Genomic DNA, 17,071 nt, shown 5'->3' on the forward strand with positions numbered 1-17,071 from the left:
AAGCATTAGCGTAAATGTCCACTGATATTAGAGCTGCAGTAACCTCTGATTTACAGACACAAGCTCATCAGTTAACGGTTTAAACCAACGTCTCCAGAGACTCCCAGGGACGAGCTGTTCACCACAAACAGAGAATTTTAGAAAGACGGTAAACTAAACTATTTATTTAAATCATCTAAACTCATCTCATTCAGCCTCTTTATGGACATCATGTCTGATGTTACCTCTGTTAGCGGCCTTAGAGAGACTCTGATATTCAGACTGTAGAAACTCAAACGGTGGAAGTAAAGACGCCGAGACACGAGCGGCTGTTGTTACAGATGTTACTTTATTTTATCTCCACACATATTTCAGTTGCGCCGCCATAGCACTGTTAGACTTTACAAACAGACCAGCAAATTTACAACCTCGTCATCACCTGGTTCCTCCACTCGTCCACTCGATTCGCTCTTTAACCGGCAGAATCGGAAAAAACGTGACGCCCCGCTAGCAGCATCTAAAAAACACCGTGGAGGGGTTAAAAGTGTGAGCTCTGTCCTGATAAATGTGGTAAATACTAAATCCGATTTAGGTTTATTTCTGGATTTAAACTGAACTTGATGGCTTTATTTGATTGATCCGTAATCGATCAACATCGTATTGATTATCAGAACAAACTAGCCGTGGCATCCCTCAGGGCTCCATCATCGGTCCTCTTTTGTTCCGTATTGATTTTTACTGGTTTGCTTCTTTCTTTTTTGCTAACAAACATGTTTGTTCTGGAGAGAAAATCACAGTTAAAACTGAAGGGTTTAAATGATCTCCACTGGGGACCATGAATAGGTTGGTGGGTACTTTATTGATCCTGAGGGGAATTCAAAATGAAAGATTATCCACAATTTACAGATTTTTGTAGATTTTCTGTCTTTTTTTTCCCTGATAATGCAACAGGAGAAGTGATGGAAAGGCTTATCCACTGCGGAGTATGAATGAAACTGGTATTATTTATTGAAATGTAGCGGTTAGATTTGAGTATCTTTGGAATGCTACAGTCAATCGCCTTTATTTATTTTAATATTGGAGAACAAAATTTAATTTGAGCTTAATTATGGGTCTAGCAGATCATTTGTTTTCCTCCTCTGGGAATCATGAATATTGCCCATATCAAAATGTATCACTGTTAAAATGTGGCTTAAAATCAAACATTTTACTGTTGATGGTTCCAATAAACCGGTCGGGGGATCAGGAAACCTGTTCGGGATCATCCTCTGGGGATCATGATTCACTTAAATAAATCTTGTTAGTAGATTTTTCTGTCACTGGTAAAAAAAAAAAAAAAAAAGTCAAATTTGATCCTGATGGTGTAATCTTCTGGGGAGTTTGAGCAGGATTATAAGACCAGAGGACCATCAGGGTCACCATTAGAAGCTGGGTTCCTCCTCTGGGGACCATGAATAGCCACAATATTTAGATAATAAGATGCATCACTATTAAAAATGTCGCTTTGAATCAAATATTTCCCTGTTGGTAACTTGAATTAAACAGTTAAGTGATTAGCAACCCTGTTAGAGGTCAACCTCTGGGGAGCATGAATAACTTAGAGTAAACATGATAAAAATCCTGCCGGTAGATTAATTGGTCTTTTGTACACAATTCAGTATTATTCCTGATATTTCAAGACAAAATGTGATAGTTTGACCAAATGGAAATGCTTCATCCTCTGGGGAGTCTGAATGAGATTGAGGTTGTTTACTTCTGACAGATTCTGAGATTTATCGATTGCTAAAGAACAAAAACAAACCTGCACTGTTTTACTTATTTTGCATTAGCTAACTGCATGAGCTTGATTAGGCTCTGGGAAAAGATTGGAGTCACCATTAACAGCTGAAAGATCCGCTGGGGATCATGAATATCCACAACATATCACTGAAGATATCTAACCATGAAAATGCTGCTCAAAATAAAATGTTTAATTCGCATTTCTGAAATAAAATTTTAGCTTTCAGCTTGTTTATAGGAAGACTAGGGTCACCATGAACAGTTGGGTTCCTCCTCTGGGGACCATGAGTTGAATGATTTTAGGATTTCTTGCTATGAAAGTGTGTAACTTTTCTTTGATACTGTTGCCTTTTAAGAACCTGTGGATCAATAAAACCAGGATTCATCCTCTGGGGATCATGAATAACCAGAGCTAGCTTGATGTGGCTAGTTTTAGCATTTGTTTTAGCTGCTTGCGGGGCGCTAACCTTCCTCTCGAATGCGTCAGAAAGAAGAACACCAGGAACTCTGATCTGTCAGATATGATGTTCCTCATCCAGCTTCTAGGAAAATAAAAAATACCCCACAGAGTGTCCAGAGGTAAAGTACACACTGACAAACACACACACACACACACACGCACGCGCACACACACGCACACACACACACACGGATTGAACACGTTTACGGAAGCGAAATTAAAAATCATTTAATAACAGCCGAACAGGAAACTGAGAAACGTTCAGAATCTGAATTTAACTGGTTTGAATTCAAGCAAACAAAGAAACAAAAGATCGGATTTAAACATCTGTCGTGTACAACAATCAAAAAAACTACTTCCTGTCTGTTCCTAAACTACTTACTCTCTTTAACTAGACAGAAAACGTCAAAGAACCAAGAAAACCATCAACAGGAAGCATCTCCTTAAACAAGGATGGATTTTTCTATGGAGATTTTGTGTTTTTTTGTATCTGTTTGTGGTTGTTTTGTGTCTTTTTGTTGAAATTTTATCGTTTTATTTGGTAGTTTCATTTTTTTGGTGATTCCTTGTCTGTTTGTGGTAATTTTGCATCTTTTACTGGCAATTTGCAACTTTTTGTGGTTATTTCACGTCTGTGATCACGTCTTGGTGATTTTGTGTGTTTTTGTTGTTATTCTACATCTTCTTGTCGTTTCATGAGTTTTTGTGGCATTTTTTGTGATGTGGTAGTTTTTGATGTTTTCTTCTCTTTTTGCCATAATTTTGCTTATTTTTGTGTTTGTGTTTACATGTTTTTGTGGTTATTTCACGTCTTTCTATGTCGATTTTGTGCCTTTTTGTGGTAATTTTGTCTTTCTATGTAGTGGTTGTGTCTTCTTTGGCGATAAATTGTGTTTTTGTGGTAATTTTGTGTGTTATTTTACATCTTTAGCTGGTGATTTATGTCTTTCTATAGTAATTCTACATCTTTATGTGGTGATTTTGTCTTTTTATGTGGTAGTTTAGTCTTTTTTGGGGATTTCTTCTGTTTTTGTGGTAATTTTGCCTATTGTGGAAACTCTGCGTGTTTTTTTGTGATTTTTGATGCTAACAGTGAGCAGCAGCGTTCTTCCGGTTAACGGTGGTCTGTTAATGTTCTGATTCTGTACTTTGTTGCTGCTTCCATGAATCTCTGTGAAAGTCGAGTCCCCGCTGAGTGTCTCTAACCCAGTTTTGTCTTGTTTTCTCTCCGTCGTTCGGCCCTGAAGCTGTTTTATGAGTTTTCATGTCAAACAGTCAAAGAGAAGCTGCAGAACTTTCTGTTTAATGTGTCATTTATGCTCCTTAAAGGCTGGAACTTCTAGATTTGATGCTTAAGTTCAGCTTCTAAGAATCAGAAGTCTGTTCGAGGTGCTTCGGTCCAGATCTGAACTCCATCAGAGACCAGATTTTAAAGAACTGAACCAGTAGCAGAGTTTATTATAAGAGTAATGCAGTTAAGTTGTGGATTGAACAACTGGATCTCTGTTAGTTTGAAACAAAACTCCATCAACAAGGAGGGCGTTTGGCATCGTTATATGGTGGTTTTACAACTTCTTGTCGTGATTTGCTTCTTTTTGTGGGGATGTTGTGTTTTCGTTGGGATTTAGCATGATTTTGTTGGGAATTTGCATCTATATTTGGCGATTTGTGTCTTTCTATAGTAATTCTACATCTGTTTTGGTTAATTTGCATCTTTTTGTGGCAATTTTGTCTTTGTCTGTGGTAGTTTCATTTTTTTGATGGTTCCTTGTCTTTTTGTGGTCACTTTTCCTATTTATGTAGTAATTTGGGGTATTTTTGTTATTAGTTTGCATCTTTTACTGCCAATTTTGCAGCTTTTTGTGGTTACTTCACATCTTTCTGTGGTGATCTTAGGTATTTTTGTGGTAATTTTGTGTGTTTTTGTGGTGATTTTGCATCTGCTTGTGGTTGCTTCATGCCTATTTGTGGCAATTTTGTGTTTTTATGTTGTTGTCTCATCTTTTTGGTGTTTGTTTTTGTAGCAATTTTGTGTGTCTTTGTCATAATTTTGCATCTTTTACTGGCAATTTCTTGAGTTTACTGGGAAAGAAACCAAAAAATATAATGCTGAAATCTGAGAATTTCCAGTTTATTTTAAAGGTTGGTGCTTAATTGATTAATCGTTGCAGATCTATCTGGTAACAGCCTCATGTCCCACACAGAAAGTGAAGAATAACACATTTGTTTCCATTTTTGTTTTTTTTGAGGTTATGAATCAGTTTCTTGGAGACTAAAGTGACACAGAAGACTCAGTTTAGTCCAAATAAACGTCCAACATCCAGAAATATCCAACAAACCAGAACGCAAAATGGGAAAAAATGCCAAATTCTTACATTTCGGAACCTAAAATCCATCAAATATTTAGACGTCTGCTCTGAAAATGACCCAAACCACAGATTTTAAACTCGAAAGTCCCGTTCATCAAACTGCTAAAGACTCAAACTCAAACCACAAACTGTGAAACTGTTGGACCTCAGTTTGCTGCTCGGCCGATTCCGTCCACAGACTCACATCCAGACACTCGTGCACACACAGACACACAACTACACGCTACACATGTGAACTATACAGCCGTCCAGGAGACTCGGACGTTTCCACATCGAATGGAGTTTGTACAGGATGACGACACGAGGATGAAGACCTGGCAGGAGGGTTGGCGTCCGTGCGGGGACCCTGTTCGCCCGTTAACGAGGTCTGAGGGGAAGTGTGTGTGTCTGTTGTGTGTCTGTGTGTGTCTGTGTGTGTGCCTGTTGTATAGATTTCTTGCCACCAGAGGTCCAGGAAGTGATGGATGGAGCTGAAGGATCCGTCCCATCTGTCCAGCCCCGTCCACTCGCTGCCAACTTTAAGACTTGTTGTCCCACCGTGTGTGTGTCTGTTTGTGTCTGTGTGTGTGTTGTGTGTGTTTTGTGTGGTTTCCAGCCAAAGCGTTTTCCCGCCCAGCTGTCTCTGGTCCAGAAAGGCTGGAGGCAGCGAGTCCGAGCCGAGCTGCACAAAACGCTCCCAAAGGCCCGAAGACACGAAGTCAACGTGATCCACAGTCCCAGGAGTGTGTGTGTGTGTTTATGTGTGTTTGTGTGTGTTTATGTCTGCCCATCTTCTTCCTCTGCAGATGATCCTCCCTCAGATTCTCCCTCAGAAACACGTCGATGTCGGTGTTGGTTGACATTTAACAGTGTGTTTATGTGTATTTATGTGTGTGTGTTTATGTGTGTGTTTGTGTGTTCATGTGTGTGTGTGCGGTCACATTAATGAGACGGAGAGGAGAACCACACACAGAGTCATGGAGACGACGTCGAGGACTGAAGACGAACCGCTGGTCGGACCTGAAGAGTCCTGAGAGTCGATGGAACCCTGAACCAGCAGAGCCTGGGGGAGGAGGATGGAAGAGAGGGTGAGGAGGGGTGAGGAAGATGGAAGAGAGGGGGAGGAAGATTGAAGACAGTGTGAGGAGGGGGGAGGACAGACATTACATCATTAAGTTTTGAATAATTTCAACTTAAATCGTCACATTTTTACAATAATTTCTCCTCAAATTTCTCTTATTTGTAAAATCTGGATATTTATCAGCTGTAGGTGTTTATGATGTAAAACATGGTGGAGGCAGCATCGTGATGAAGCATGGTGGTGGCAGCATCATGATGAAGCACGGTGGAGGCAGCATCATTATATGAAGCACGGTGGAGGCAGCATCATGATGAAGCATGGTGGAGGCAGCATCATGATGAAGCATGGTGGAGGCAGCATCATTATATGAAGCACGGTGGAGGCAGCATCATGATGAAGCACGGTGGAGGCAGCATCATTATATGAAGCACAGTGGAGGCAGCATCATGATGAAGCACGGTGGAGGCAGCATCATGATGAAGCACGGTGGAGGCAGCATCATTATATGAAGCACGGTGGAGGCAGCATCATGATGAAGCACGGTGGAGGCAGCATCATGATGAAGCACGGTGGAGGCAGCATCATGATGTGAAGCACGGTGGAGGCAGCATCATGATGTGAAGCACGGTGGAGGCAGCATCATGATGAAGCACGGTGGAGGCAGCATCATGATGTGAAGCACGGTGGAGGCAGCATCATGATGAAGCACGGTGGAGGCAGCATCATGATGTGAAGCACGGTGGAGGCAGCATCATGATGTGAAGCACGGTGGAGGCAGCATCATGATGTGAAGCACGGTGGAGGCAGCATCGTGATGAAGCATGGTGGTGGCAGCATCATGATGTGAAGCACGGTGGAGGCAGCATCATGATGAAGCACGGTGGAGGCAGCATCATGATGAAGCATGGTGGAGGCAGCATCATGATGAAGCACGGTGGAGGCAGCATCATGATGAAGCACGGTGGAGGCAGCATCATGATGTGAAGCATGGTGGAGGCAGCATCATGATGTGAAGCATGGTGGAGGCAGCATCGTGATGAAGCATGGTGGTGGCAGCATCATGATGAAGCACGGTGGAGGCAGCATCATGATGAAGCACGGTGGAGGCAGCATCATGATGAAGCACGGTGGAGGCAGCATCATGATGTGAAGCACGGTGGAGGCAGCATCGTGATGAAGCATGGTGGTGGCAGCATCATGATGAAGCACGGTGGAGGCAGCATCATGATGAAGCACGGTGGAGGCAGCATCATGATGTGAAGCACGGTGGAGGCAGCATCATGATGTGAAGCATGGTGGAGGCAGCATCATGATGAAGTACGTGGAGGCAGCATCATGATGAAGCACGGTGGAGGCAGCATCATGATGAAGCACGGTGGAGGCAGCATCATGATGTGAAGCACGGTGGAGGCAGCATCATGATGAAGCATGGTGGAGGCAGCATCATGATGTGAAGCATGGTGGAGGCAGCATCATGATGAAGCATGGTGGAGGCAGCATCATGATGTGAAGCACGGTGGAGGCAGCATCGTGATGAAGCATGGTGGAGGCAGCATCATGATGTGAAGCATGGTGGAGGCAGCATCATGATGAAGCACGGTGGAGGCAGCATCATGATGTGAAGCACGGTGGAGGCAGCATCGTGATGAAGCATGGTGGTGGCAGCATCATGATGAAGCACGGTGGAGGCAGCATCATGATGAAGTACGTGGAGGCAGCATCATGATGAAGCACGGTGGAGGCAGCATCATGATGAAGCACGGTGGAGGCAGCATCATGATGTGAAGCATGGTGGAGGCAGCATCATGATGAAGCATGGTGGAGGCAGCATCATGTAGCTTTGTAGTTGCTGACATTATTTTGTAGTGATCTGTTTCAGCACTAACTATGATGGATTAATAAACTCCGTGTAGTGCTGATGTCAGAGTCTGATGGAAACTATTAATAAAAACTGTATTCATTAATAATTATCCGTAATAAACAGTAGAATCAGAGCTTCTCACCTCCTCACACTCGAAGTCATCAGAGGAGACGCACTTCTGACCTCCATCCTGAAAAACAAGAAGCTCCTGGTGAGAAATCATTTTAATGTGATTCTGGGTTCAGACCAAACAGGAACCAGAAGAACAGCAGAAACAAGAGACTTCGACTCACACGACTGAATACATCAACATAAAATCTACAAAAATATGGACTATAATATAAAAAATATAATATTTTCTGGTGATGGAGGCCACCAGGACACCTATGACTCCTCTGAAGGAGTTAGTAGAAACACGACAATAAACTGAATATTGTTTTTACATTTGATTAAACTCTGATCCACAATTTTCACAATTTTGTGATATTTTAGATCCAATAAATAAATGAATTCATCCATAAAACAATCAACAGATTAATAATAAAACATCCAGGAGGAGCAGATTCACATTCAAACACAATGGATGTGACAATCTGCATCCCACTTAAAATAATCTTTATTTTATCAGATAATTCTGCCTGAAAGACATGAAGCCATCGAGAGAAGTGGAAAAAAGATTATTTTTATCTACCTATGAAGGACAGTTTGACTCTTTAACACCTCACCATGAAAACATAGAAAAAGATTCAAAATCACCACAAAATGATAAAAAATGTACCTAAAAGATGAAAAGTCACCCCAAAAACAGGAGAAATCACAAGACAAATACGCAAAATCACCACAAATAAATAGAAAATCAGCTCAAAAACATGAGAAATCACCAAAACAAGGCAAAAAATGTAGCTAAAACATGAAAAATTATCACAAAAACTGGAGAAATTACCATGAATAGACACATAATCAACATAAAAAGACAGAAAATCACCTCAAAAACATGAGAAATTACCAGAAAAAGATTCAAAATCATCACAAAATGATTAAAAAAAATTAGCTAAAACAAGAAAAGTCATCCTAAAAAAATGAGAAATCACAAGACAAATACGCAAAATCACCACAAACAAAGAGAAAATCAGCTCAAAAACATTAAAAATCACCACAAAAAGACACAAAATGTAGCTAAAAGATGAAAGTTCACCCCAAAAACAGGAGAAATCACAAGAAAACGACACAAAGCTACCTGGAAAAGATGCAAAATCATCCCAAATGGTGCGAACATTTTGAACAAAAACATGCAAAATTATCACAAAAACTGGAGAAGTTGCCATGAACGGTCACATAATCAACATAAAAAGACAGAAAATCACCTCAAAAACATGAGAAATCAGCAGAAAATGATGAAAAATGACCAAAAGCACATTCAAAAGCACCACAAAAGCCTGAAAAATCAGCAGATAAAGATACAAAATTACGATGGAAACATGAGAAATCGCTACAAAAAGGCAGAAAATCATCAGTAAAAAACTGCAAAATCACCAGAAAAGCACAAGAAATCAACAAAAAAAACGTAAAATTACAACAAAAAAGACGTAAAATTCTAACAGAAAGATTCAAAATCATCACAAAAACACGAGGAATCACCAGAAAAAGACTCATTTGCCCCTAAAGCGTCCGTTAGAGCTGGAGGTGTTTGACTTTACGGAGCCTTCAGGCGGAGCTCAGGGCTGAAAATCGCCTCCTTGCATCCCACTTAAAATAATCTTTATTTTATCAGATAATTCTGAAGAGAAGCGTTATAAAGATGACTTCTATCGACCTGTGGAGGCCAGTTTGACTCCTCCAGGTCTCTGTCGGGGAAATTAAAGCTGATTATTAGCTTAGAGCATCGGATTGCTGCTATTTCTGTGTTTTCCTGTCAATAACTACGAGGTAATTATTCCATAAAGCATATTAACGACGCGTTGAGCCGCTGTGAGCAGCAGCTGCTTCCACCTCCAGTTAATCCACTTTAAATGTGTGACTCAACTAATTTATTCAGGAACATATAGACCGAGAATCCACAGGAGGAATCAAACATCGTGTTTTATTAGAGAGAAGACAGCCGCGTTTTATTATTTACAGTCAAAGCAGCAGCATTGTCCACCTCATACGACTGTTTCTGGTGTTTAAAGAGTCTTTAAAGGCCTCTGGTTCACACGGTTCACTGCTGTGGTCGGAATAAAACCTGTTCCAGGAGATATTTTTATTATTTATGATCGTTTCACACATTTGTTGCTGAATGTGTTTGATTCAGACTCAGTTTAGCTTCATTAGCGGCTTGTTTACATGGAAACGGACGAACGGAGAAGCTGCAAAAAGATTCCGGTTTTAAATAAATCATCACAAAAAGATGCAAAATCACCACTAAAAATGCTAGATCACCACAAAAAGACGAAAAGTTCCAACGAACAGATCGAAAATCCCCACGAAAGTCTGAGAAATCACCAGAAAAAGATGCAAAATTCTAACAAAAAGATGCTTAATTATGACAAAAACAAAAGAAATCACCAGAAAAAGATGCAAAATTCTAACAAAAAGATGCTAAATTATGACAAAAACAAAAGAAATCACCAGAAAAAGATGCAAAATTCTAACAAAAAAGATGCTAAATTATGACAAAAACAAAAGAAATCACCAGAAAAAGATGCAAAATTCTAACAAAAAGATGCTAAATTACGACAAAAACAAAAGAAATCACCAGAAAAAGATGCAAAATTCTAACAAAAAGATGCTAAATTATGACAAAAACAAAAGAAATCACCAGAAAAAGATGCAAAATTCTAACAAAAAGATGCTAAATTATGACAAAAACAAAAGAAATCACCAGAAAAAGATGCAAAATTCTAACAAAAAGATGCTAAATTATGACAAAAACAAAAGAAATCACCAGAAAAAGATGCAAAATTCTAACAAAAAGATGCTAAATTACGACAAAAACAAAAGAAATCACCACAAAAGACAGAAAAGCACCACAAAAAAGCAGCAAAATCACCACAAACAGTGGAAAATTCTAAGAAAAACACATAAAATCACCATGAAAACATGAGAAATCACCAGAAAAAGATCTAAAAAGGAATCCAAAAATTCAGCCAAAAAAAATCCCCAAATTTCTGAAAATTTGCAAAACCTTCAGGAAGAAAATTCCAATAATTCCTTAAAAGTTTCCCTTTAAAGTTTTATTTAAAAAAAAATCCCCAAATTTGGCAAGAAAATTCTTGCAAATATTTTCAAAAAATTAATAAAAATCTTCCAAAAAATCCTAAAAATATCTGAAATGATTCCATATATATCAGTAAAACTTCTATTTTCTTAAGAACATTCAGAATAAATCAACCAAAATCCAGCGAATTTTGGTTGATTTTTACGTGAATGTTCTTAAGAAACATTTTTTAGCGTTTCTTTTTTTACACCAAAAAAATGTTCAGAAATTTCCCAAAAATGTTGAAAATGTGGCCACCAGTAGTCTCACTGTGAAAATATTCCCCCCCCCCCCCCCCCCCCCCGCATTTTCCCACTTTAAAACGGGTCAGTTTGACCTGCAGGACGACACGAGGGTTAAACAGTACAGGATCGTTGAAGAACCTCCTCCATCTGAGGCTCCAGGTGCTTCTCTTCCATTCCTGAAGTTCTTCTTTGATTTTCGATGAACCCGGCTCCACCAGGAGGTCACATGTTTGCTTTTCTTCTCTTTTATCTGATCTAAATTGCCACGCCGGGATGTTATCTGCTGCCTCCTCGTTATGTTTATTTAAGACTCGCTGCTCGCTTTGAAAAGGAACGAGCTCCGGAGGAATCAGCGGTCGGACCTGAAGGGGATTGTGGGTAACAGAGGCTGATCCGTCGTCTGATTATGTTTGTGTGTCGATGCATTATTCAGCCACTAAACCAATAAAGGGAATGATAAAAGAAGGAGTGGGGTGATCTCAGATTCCCTCTGAAGCTCCGCAGAAAGAAACAAACCTGGAGTTCATCCTCTAATAATGGTGGAAACGCTGACGACTGCTGATCAGATGTATCAACTGATAAGCAAGAAGAAGGTCATGCATGTCAGATAATCTACTGTAGATGAGCTGGAGAACCTGTTTTTTTTTCCAAATTAAGACCGTATGTCTTACTGCAGTCCAGCCTCCCTTCCAGATGTTTCTCCACATGTTGGTTTGGCTTCGTTAAGTCTTAATTATTAACGCCCCAATAAGAAAAGCTTTTGTTCTCTCACAAAAGTAAAAATGTACCAGAAACTAAGACCTGGAGCATGTTCATCGTTGTTAATGAAGCCAAACCAACATGTGGAGAAACATCTGGAAAGTAGGCCGGACTGCAGCCTCTGATGGACTACAGCTAATCTATAGCAGATTATCTGTCCTTCTTCTTCCTTATCGGTTAAATTATTGATTGGTTAAGGCTTCACTATTAGCGTCCCTGTAGAAGGACACATTTGGTGGTGGAAAGCCATAAGTACAAGCTGGATTCTCATATTTCAAGTTGTTGAAAGGTAATTTTATAGATTTTAAGACAACAGAATGAAGACGGTGTTTACAAGTGGAGCTTTTACAAATCATCAAAGCTGAAATAAAGACATAAGGAATAAGTGCTCAGTCCTGATTCCTTGTCCAGGTATTACAAGTTTTGTTAAACAGGCTCACATGGTCTGGCAAATATAGAATTTATTGTGAAGGCAAATGGCTCAACGAGGTTGTTATTTCTTTCTAATGGTTGTTATTAAGGCCACATGGCTGCTAAATAAAACTGTCAGAATACCCTGATCAGGACAGGAACAGCCACAACTAAATCAAGGGGTGGCAAAGGCTTAGGGGTAATTGTTTCCCCCTGTTCTCTCAGCAGAGTCTGCAGGGTGCTAAACTATTTACCTTTTGCTCTCTCACAGCTAAAAAGTAAAAATGTGTCAGAGATTAAGTGTAGGAGCGTGTTCATCGTCCTTAATGAAGGCAAAACAACATGTGGAGAAACATCTGGAAGGGAGGCCAGCTGCAGTAAGTACTACAGGGGCTCCTTCACTTACGTTGGAATTCTGTTCCTACGGTGCCACGTAATGCGATTTTCACCGTAAGTTGGAACTCCTCACATACCGTGACGTCTGTGGCAAACAGCCAGCAAATGTGAACAAAGTCGTCTTCCTCGTTTAGCACCGCGTCACGACGTATTCACCCGCTTTGCTCGTCAACAGTTCCCACACAAAATATGTTTTAACGTCACAAATGCCGTACGTTGAAATGATGGAACAAGACTTTCTTAATAAACTTATGGGAGATGGCAACGTAACCATGAAACGCTGTAGGTCGAGGACGTCGTAAACCGAGGACCTGGTGTAGGGTCTTAATTTGGAATAAACAGGTTCTACAACTAATCTGTAGTAGATCTTCTGACATGGACGACATTCTTCTTTATTGGTGAAATACTCCTACTCTTAATCTCTGACACATTTTTATTTAACTGCAAGAGAACAAAAGGTTTTCTTACAGGGACTCTAATAGTTAAGTCTTAACCAATCAATAATTTAACCGATAAGGAAGAAGAAGAAGAAGAAGAAGGTCATGCATGTCAGACAATCTACTGTAGTTTAGCTGTGGAACCTCTTAATGTTTAATATTGTAGAGACCAGAGGAGGCAGACTACAGGAAGTCCATGTTAGCAATCAGAGAGCATTGTGGGAGTTTAGCTAGCAACAGGCACCATGACAAAGACCTCTGTGACAAATAATAACCTGAAAACAGACCTTAGGTTTCCAGATGTGCTGCAATCTGCAAGACTGATCCTTAAAGTGTGCCAACAACAAAACCAAGTATTTCTATCATAATATATTCATCTTCCATTCCACTTCGTTATCACGGTATCCCAATTTTAGCTTGGATTTTTGTGTCTGTGTTGTTTTTGTCTTCAGGAACCAAAGCGCTGGTAACGTTCTGTCGACCCATCCATCCACCCCGACCTCCACCCCCGAGCTCATTAATAGCATCCCCTGACTTCCATCGGCTGAACATTAATAGATGTTGTTTAAGACGCTGCTGTTCGTAGAGCGAAGGACATCTTGAAAAGCTTGTTGACAACATTTCACCCGAGCAGGAAAATTAAAAGAATTATCTGAAAAATAACCTTTTAAAGCTTTAAATTGTGTTTGATTTCAGACTTCAGAAATGTTTTGCATTTAGAAGCATGAAAGAAAACTGGAATGTTATCGCACCATACAGGCTGATAAACACCTTTTAAATACATATAACCTTGAATAAAGTGATTTCTTCAGATATCTGCAGGGTGGAGACAACTTATTTAAAAAATATTAAGCATACTAGTTTACACATAAGGTCTGAATATCTAATATCAGCATAATTCAACAGAAAGTGTAGAACTGGGAGGAAGAATGAGACCTGAAGGAAAATTGAATATTTAATGTGAGTCCGACTGAGACCAGCAGCTCCAGGTCTTGGAGAAAAGAACATAAATCAGTATTTTGTGACTCCAAATTTGAAATCAGATCCATTCAGGTAGCTTTCCATGGACACCATGAACACTGGAGGCTGAACATTTCTAGATTTTCTGGCCTTGCCCTGAAGTTTTTTCCATATGGGCAACAGATTGCTGAAGAAATAATAATGAATGTTTTTGGAACAGAAGTTGAGCAAAATCCCAGAAAGACTGTTTGCTGCCAAAAACTCCACAAAACGAGGACTGGCCTGCAGTTTTCGATAGAATAATGGAGAACCTGACCTTTACCTCCACATTGCAGCATAATAAATGTTTAAAACAATGAACTCTGTACTGTATGTATGTAAAACATGTAGCTGGGAGATAAGCTGGTACCACGAGGAACTTCACAGACTAATCTGATTACTTTAAATGAACAAACAATCGGCAGAGTTGAAGCACCAACATGATCTCACGGTTCTGATGTGGTATCATGGCTGGGTACTGGATAGTTCATGTTAGCGGTGTGATGCTAGCTGCAGGGCCTCGGACTAAACAACCAGATGTTTGAGGTAACATCAGTTCTTGTGCCTTCTAGTTTTATGATCATGGAGTGTTGATGAAATAAACAAGGACACTGTCTTACCAGGTTTGCAGGAAGGTGCTAGGATATTTTCTCCAAAGACATGAGCCACACGACAAATTAATTTCTATTCAATTCTACATCTACACAGTTGGACCTTTATCATAGTCCAGCAACCAACAGCCTGCTAGCTTCCTCATCTTTACAGCTTCCCAACAAACTGTGCAAAGTCCCCAAAATCCACCAGGAAAGTTTACAGTCGCCTTGTACCTAACACCAATTCCACCAGTTTTCCAAACACATTAGAAATCATGAAGGTCCCACAAGAATTAAACGGTTTCTGGAGATACAAAGTCTTTGCTTCTAATCCAACACATGATTTTATGCCTTTTACATAAAATATAATGAGAGAAGAGAGAGAGAAGATTTTATTGTCATTGCACACTTTCATATGCAATGAAATTAGTTTGAGCTGCCTTGCCGATAGCAACTCAGGCTGCTGCACCTAAAGCACACTGCCTGTCTTAGGAAGAAGGAAAAAAAGACATTAGGGATCGGGGTAGGGATAGCATCGGGTAAAATGAAAAAAAAAGGTTTGTTATACCAAATAAAACCTCCAGTGTTGGTAAATTCAATTTGAGAAGGAACCTGAAAAAAAACAAACCCGCACCGAGCAAAGCATGACATGAGACAGGGTCAAATTGGGATAAGGATGGGGGTGATGGGACAGGTAGTTCAGCACAGTAGACACTTTCCTATACAGCTGTAGCACCATACAGCGCGCTCCGCACGGGATTCCTGCCCACTGTGCCTCGCGAGAGGGAAGCTGGTGGAGGCGGTTTGGAGAGGGGAATGGGCATGTGTGTGAATGTGAGCTCAGTCCTCAGTTCATGAGTCCAAGTGAGTGTGTATGCGTGTAGCCAATCTCCTTCCGTCCCAGACCCCGGTGTCTCAGTTCGCAAGAGGTGGGAGCACGATAACACAGCAGGTTGCTATGGAGACGTCCTCGGATGAACTAGTTCAGAAGTCAACAGGTGTCGTTGGGAAAGTGGGGCAGGGTTTAGGAGAGCTATCTCTTGGCCATGAAAAACTTCCAGAGGAGTTTGTTATTGTTCCAGGGGCACCAGAATGTAATCGGTATCCTTTTGTTTAGGCGGTGGAGAGGAGCAATTTCACCTTCCCCCTGGCTGCTCTCAACTTTTTTAGACCTCAGCTGTGGCGATCCTCACCTTGATGGCATCCACTTTGCAACTCAAATCAACAGTCACACCAAGCAAATTGTCCATTTACGTTTGAGTTCGTCATTCCGGTCACCAGGAGCCTTGATCCGATCGTTTGCAAAGACCAGCAGAGTTTGGACGTCGTTTCTATCTGCAGCCATCCTAATTTTCCAGAAGCTCAGGCCCACGATCAAGCCAATTATCAGCAGACCTGTCATCATAAATCCAAATATAAAAACATCTTCCACATCCTCCACGGATAGGGGTACGAGGCACATAATCCCCTTCCACTTCCCCCAGGCGTCGATCACGTGACCAGAAGCGAAACTCCCATCCGGGCAGGTAGGCTCCCCTAAGCCCGTGCTTTTTGTGACGACAATCTTGTCAATCGCGTTGAGAGACCAGTTAATCAATTCCATGATCGGTGTTTCGAAGGTCCAGTGCCAAGCGATCGCTACAAGTCAGACGAGACGAGAAAAAGAGTGCAGCAAGCAGAAACATGAGGGTGTGGGGAGAAGGCTAGAGATCGAGACGGAGAGAGAAAAAATGCAACTGCCTCCTACGATAGCTCAGGGCAATATAAGTCGTCAGAACGGAGAAACTTACTAGTCTCTTTCTTGTAACTCTTTCAGAGGAGTTATAGGTGTCTTGGTGGTCTCTCTCACTAATCTCTTGGAACTCCTTTTGAGGAGTCGTAGGTGTTTTGGTGGCCTCCTGCATAACACTGATTTCTAACAAGCTTTCCTGTCCAGAACTGTAACCCCAGGTATTGAAAAGGTCATTTTAATTCTAGTTATTAATGTAATGAATAATCAGTGTTCCAAATTAATAGTTTAGTATTTTTTGGACTAATAATCAGATTTATTGATCTATTTTCCTTTGATTAAGGATCTGAAGCCTGATTTATTATTCCAATGGTATCTACATTTTGTGGTGCCCCATGTGAGGCAAAGACCCGTCAATAATCCCTACATTTCTGCCAATATCAAAAATGTCTTATTCCGTCCTTTACATCAACCACCGTTAGTCTGCTTTATAGGTACACGTTCAGCTGTACGCACAAACATCTGTGCTGTGGTGAACGCTGATGCATTCCTCTAATTTTAGCTTAAAGAATTTGAGAAATTTGAGTTATTGATCACCCCAATAGTTAACAAGACTAATTTAATAACTTGGTTTCACAGTGTCACTCATGTCTATTTTTCTGCCATAAAATATGAATGAAAGGTTGTCAAAATGTATCACACCAAAGATTAAAGACATTCTTTTAATAAAAAGATGACTGAACAACAAGCAGAATAAAT

The 17,071-nt window shown here is 40.5% G+C and overlaps 1 protein-coding gene across 2 annotated transcripts in view; it reads right to left on the minus strand.

The window, feature by feature from the left end:
* Positions 1–309: 309 nt before the first annotated feature.
* gfra2b (GDNF family receptor alpha 2b) overlaps positions 310–17,071 on the minus strand; it is a 137,172-nt gene continuing 120,410 nt past the window's right edge. The window contains exons 9-10 of one of the 2 annotated variants that reach the window (XM_051938519.1): positions 7,651–7,698; positions 310–5,629 (exon numbers count right to left, since the gene is read on the minus strand). In XM_051938519.1, coding sequence (XP_051794479.1) covers positions 5,504–5,629; positions 7,651–7,698 — 174 coding nt within the window. In that variant the 3' untranslated portion in view covers positions 310–5,503. Of the gene's footprint in view, positions 5,630–7,650; positions 7,699–13,933; positions 16,222–17,071 lie in introns of those variants that run through there. The other variant, XM_051938520.1, reaches the window with a different exon arrangement.

This window comes from Acanthochromis polyacanthus, chromosome 18 (assembly GCF_021347895.1).
Source record: "Acanthochromis polyacanthus isolate Apoly-LR-REF ecotype Palm Island chromosome 18, KAUST_Apoly_ChrSc, whole genome shotgun sequence".
Classification (NCBI taxonomy): domain Eukaryota; kingdom Metazoa; phylum Chordata; class Actinopteri; family Pomacentridae; genus Acanthochromis; species Acanthochromis polyacanthus.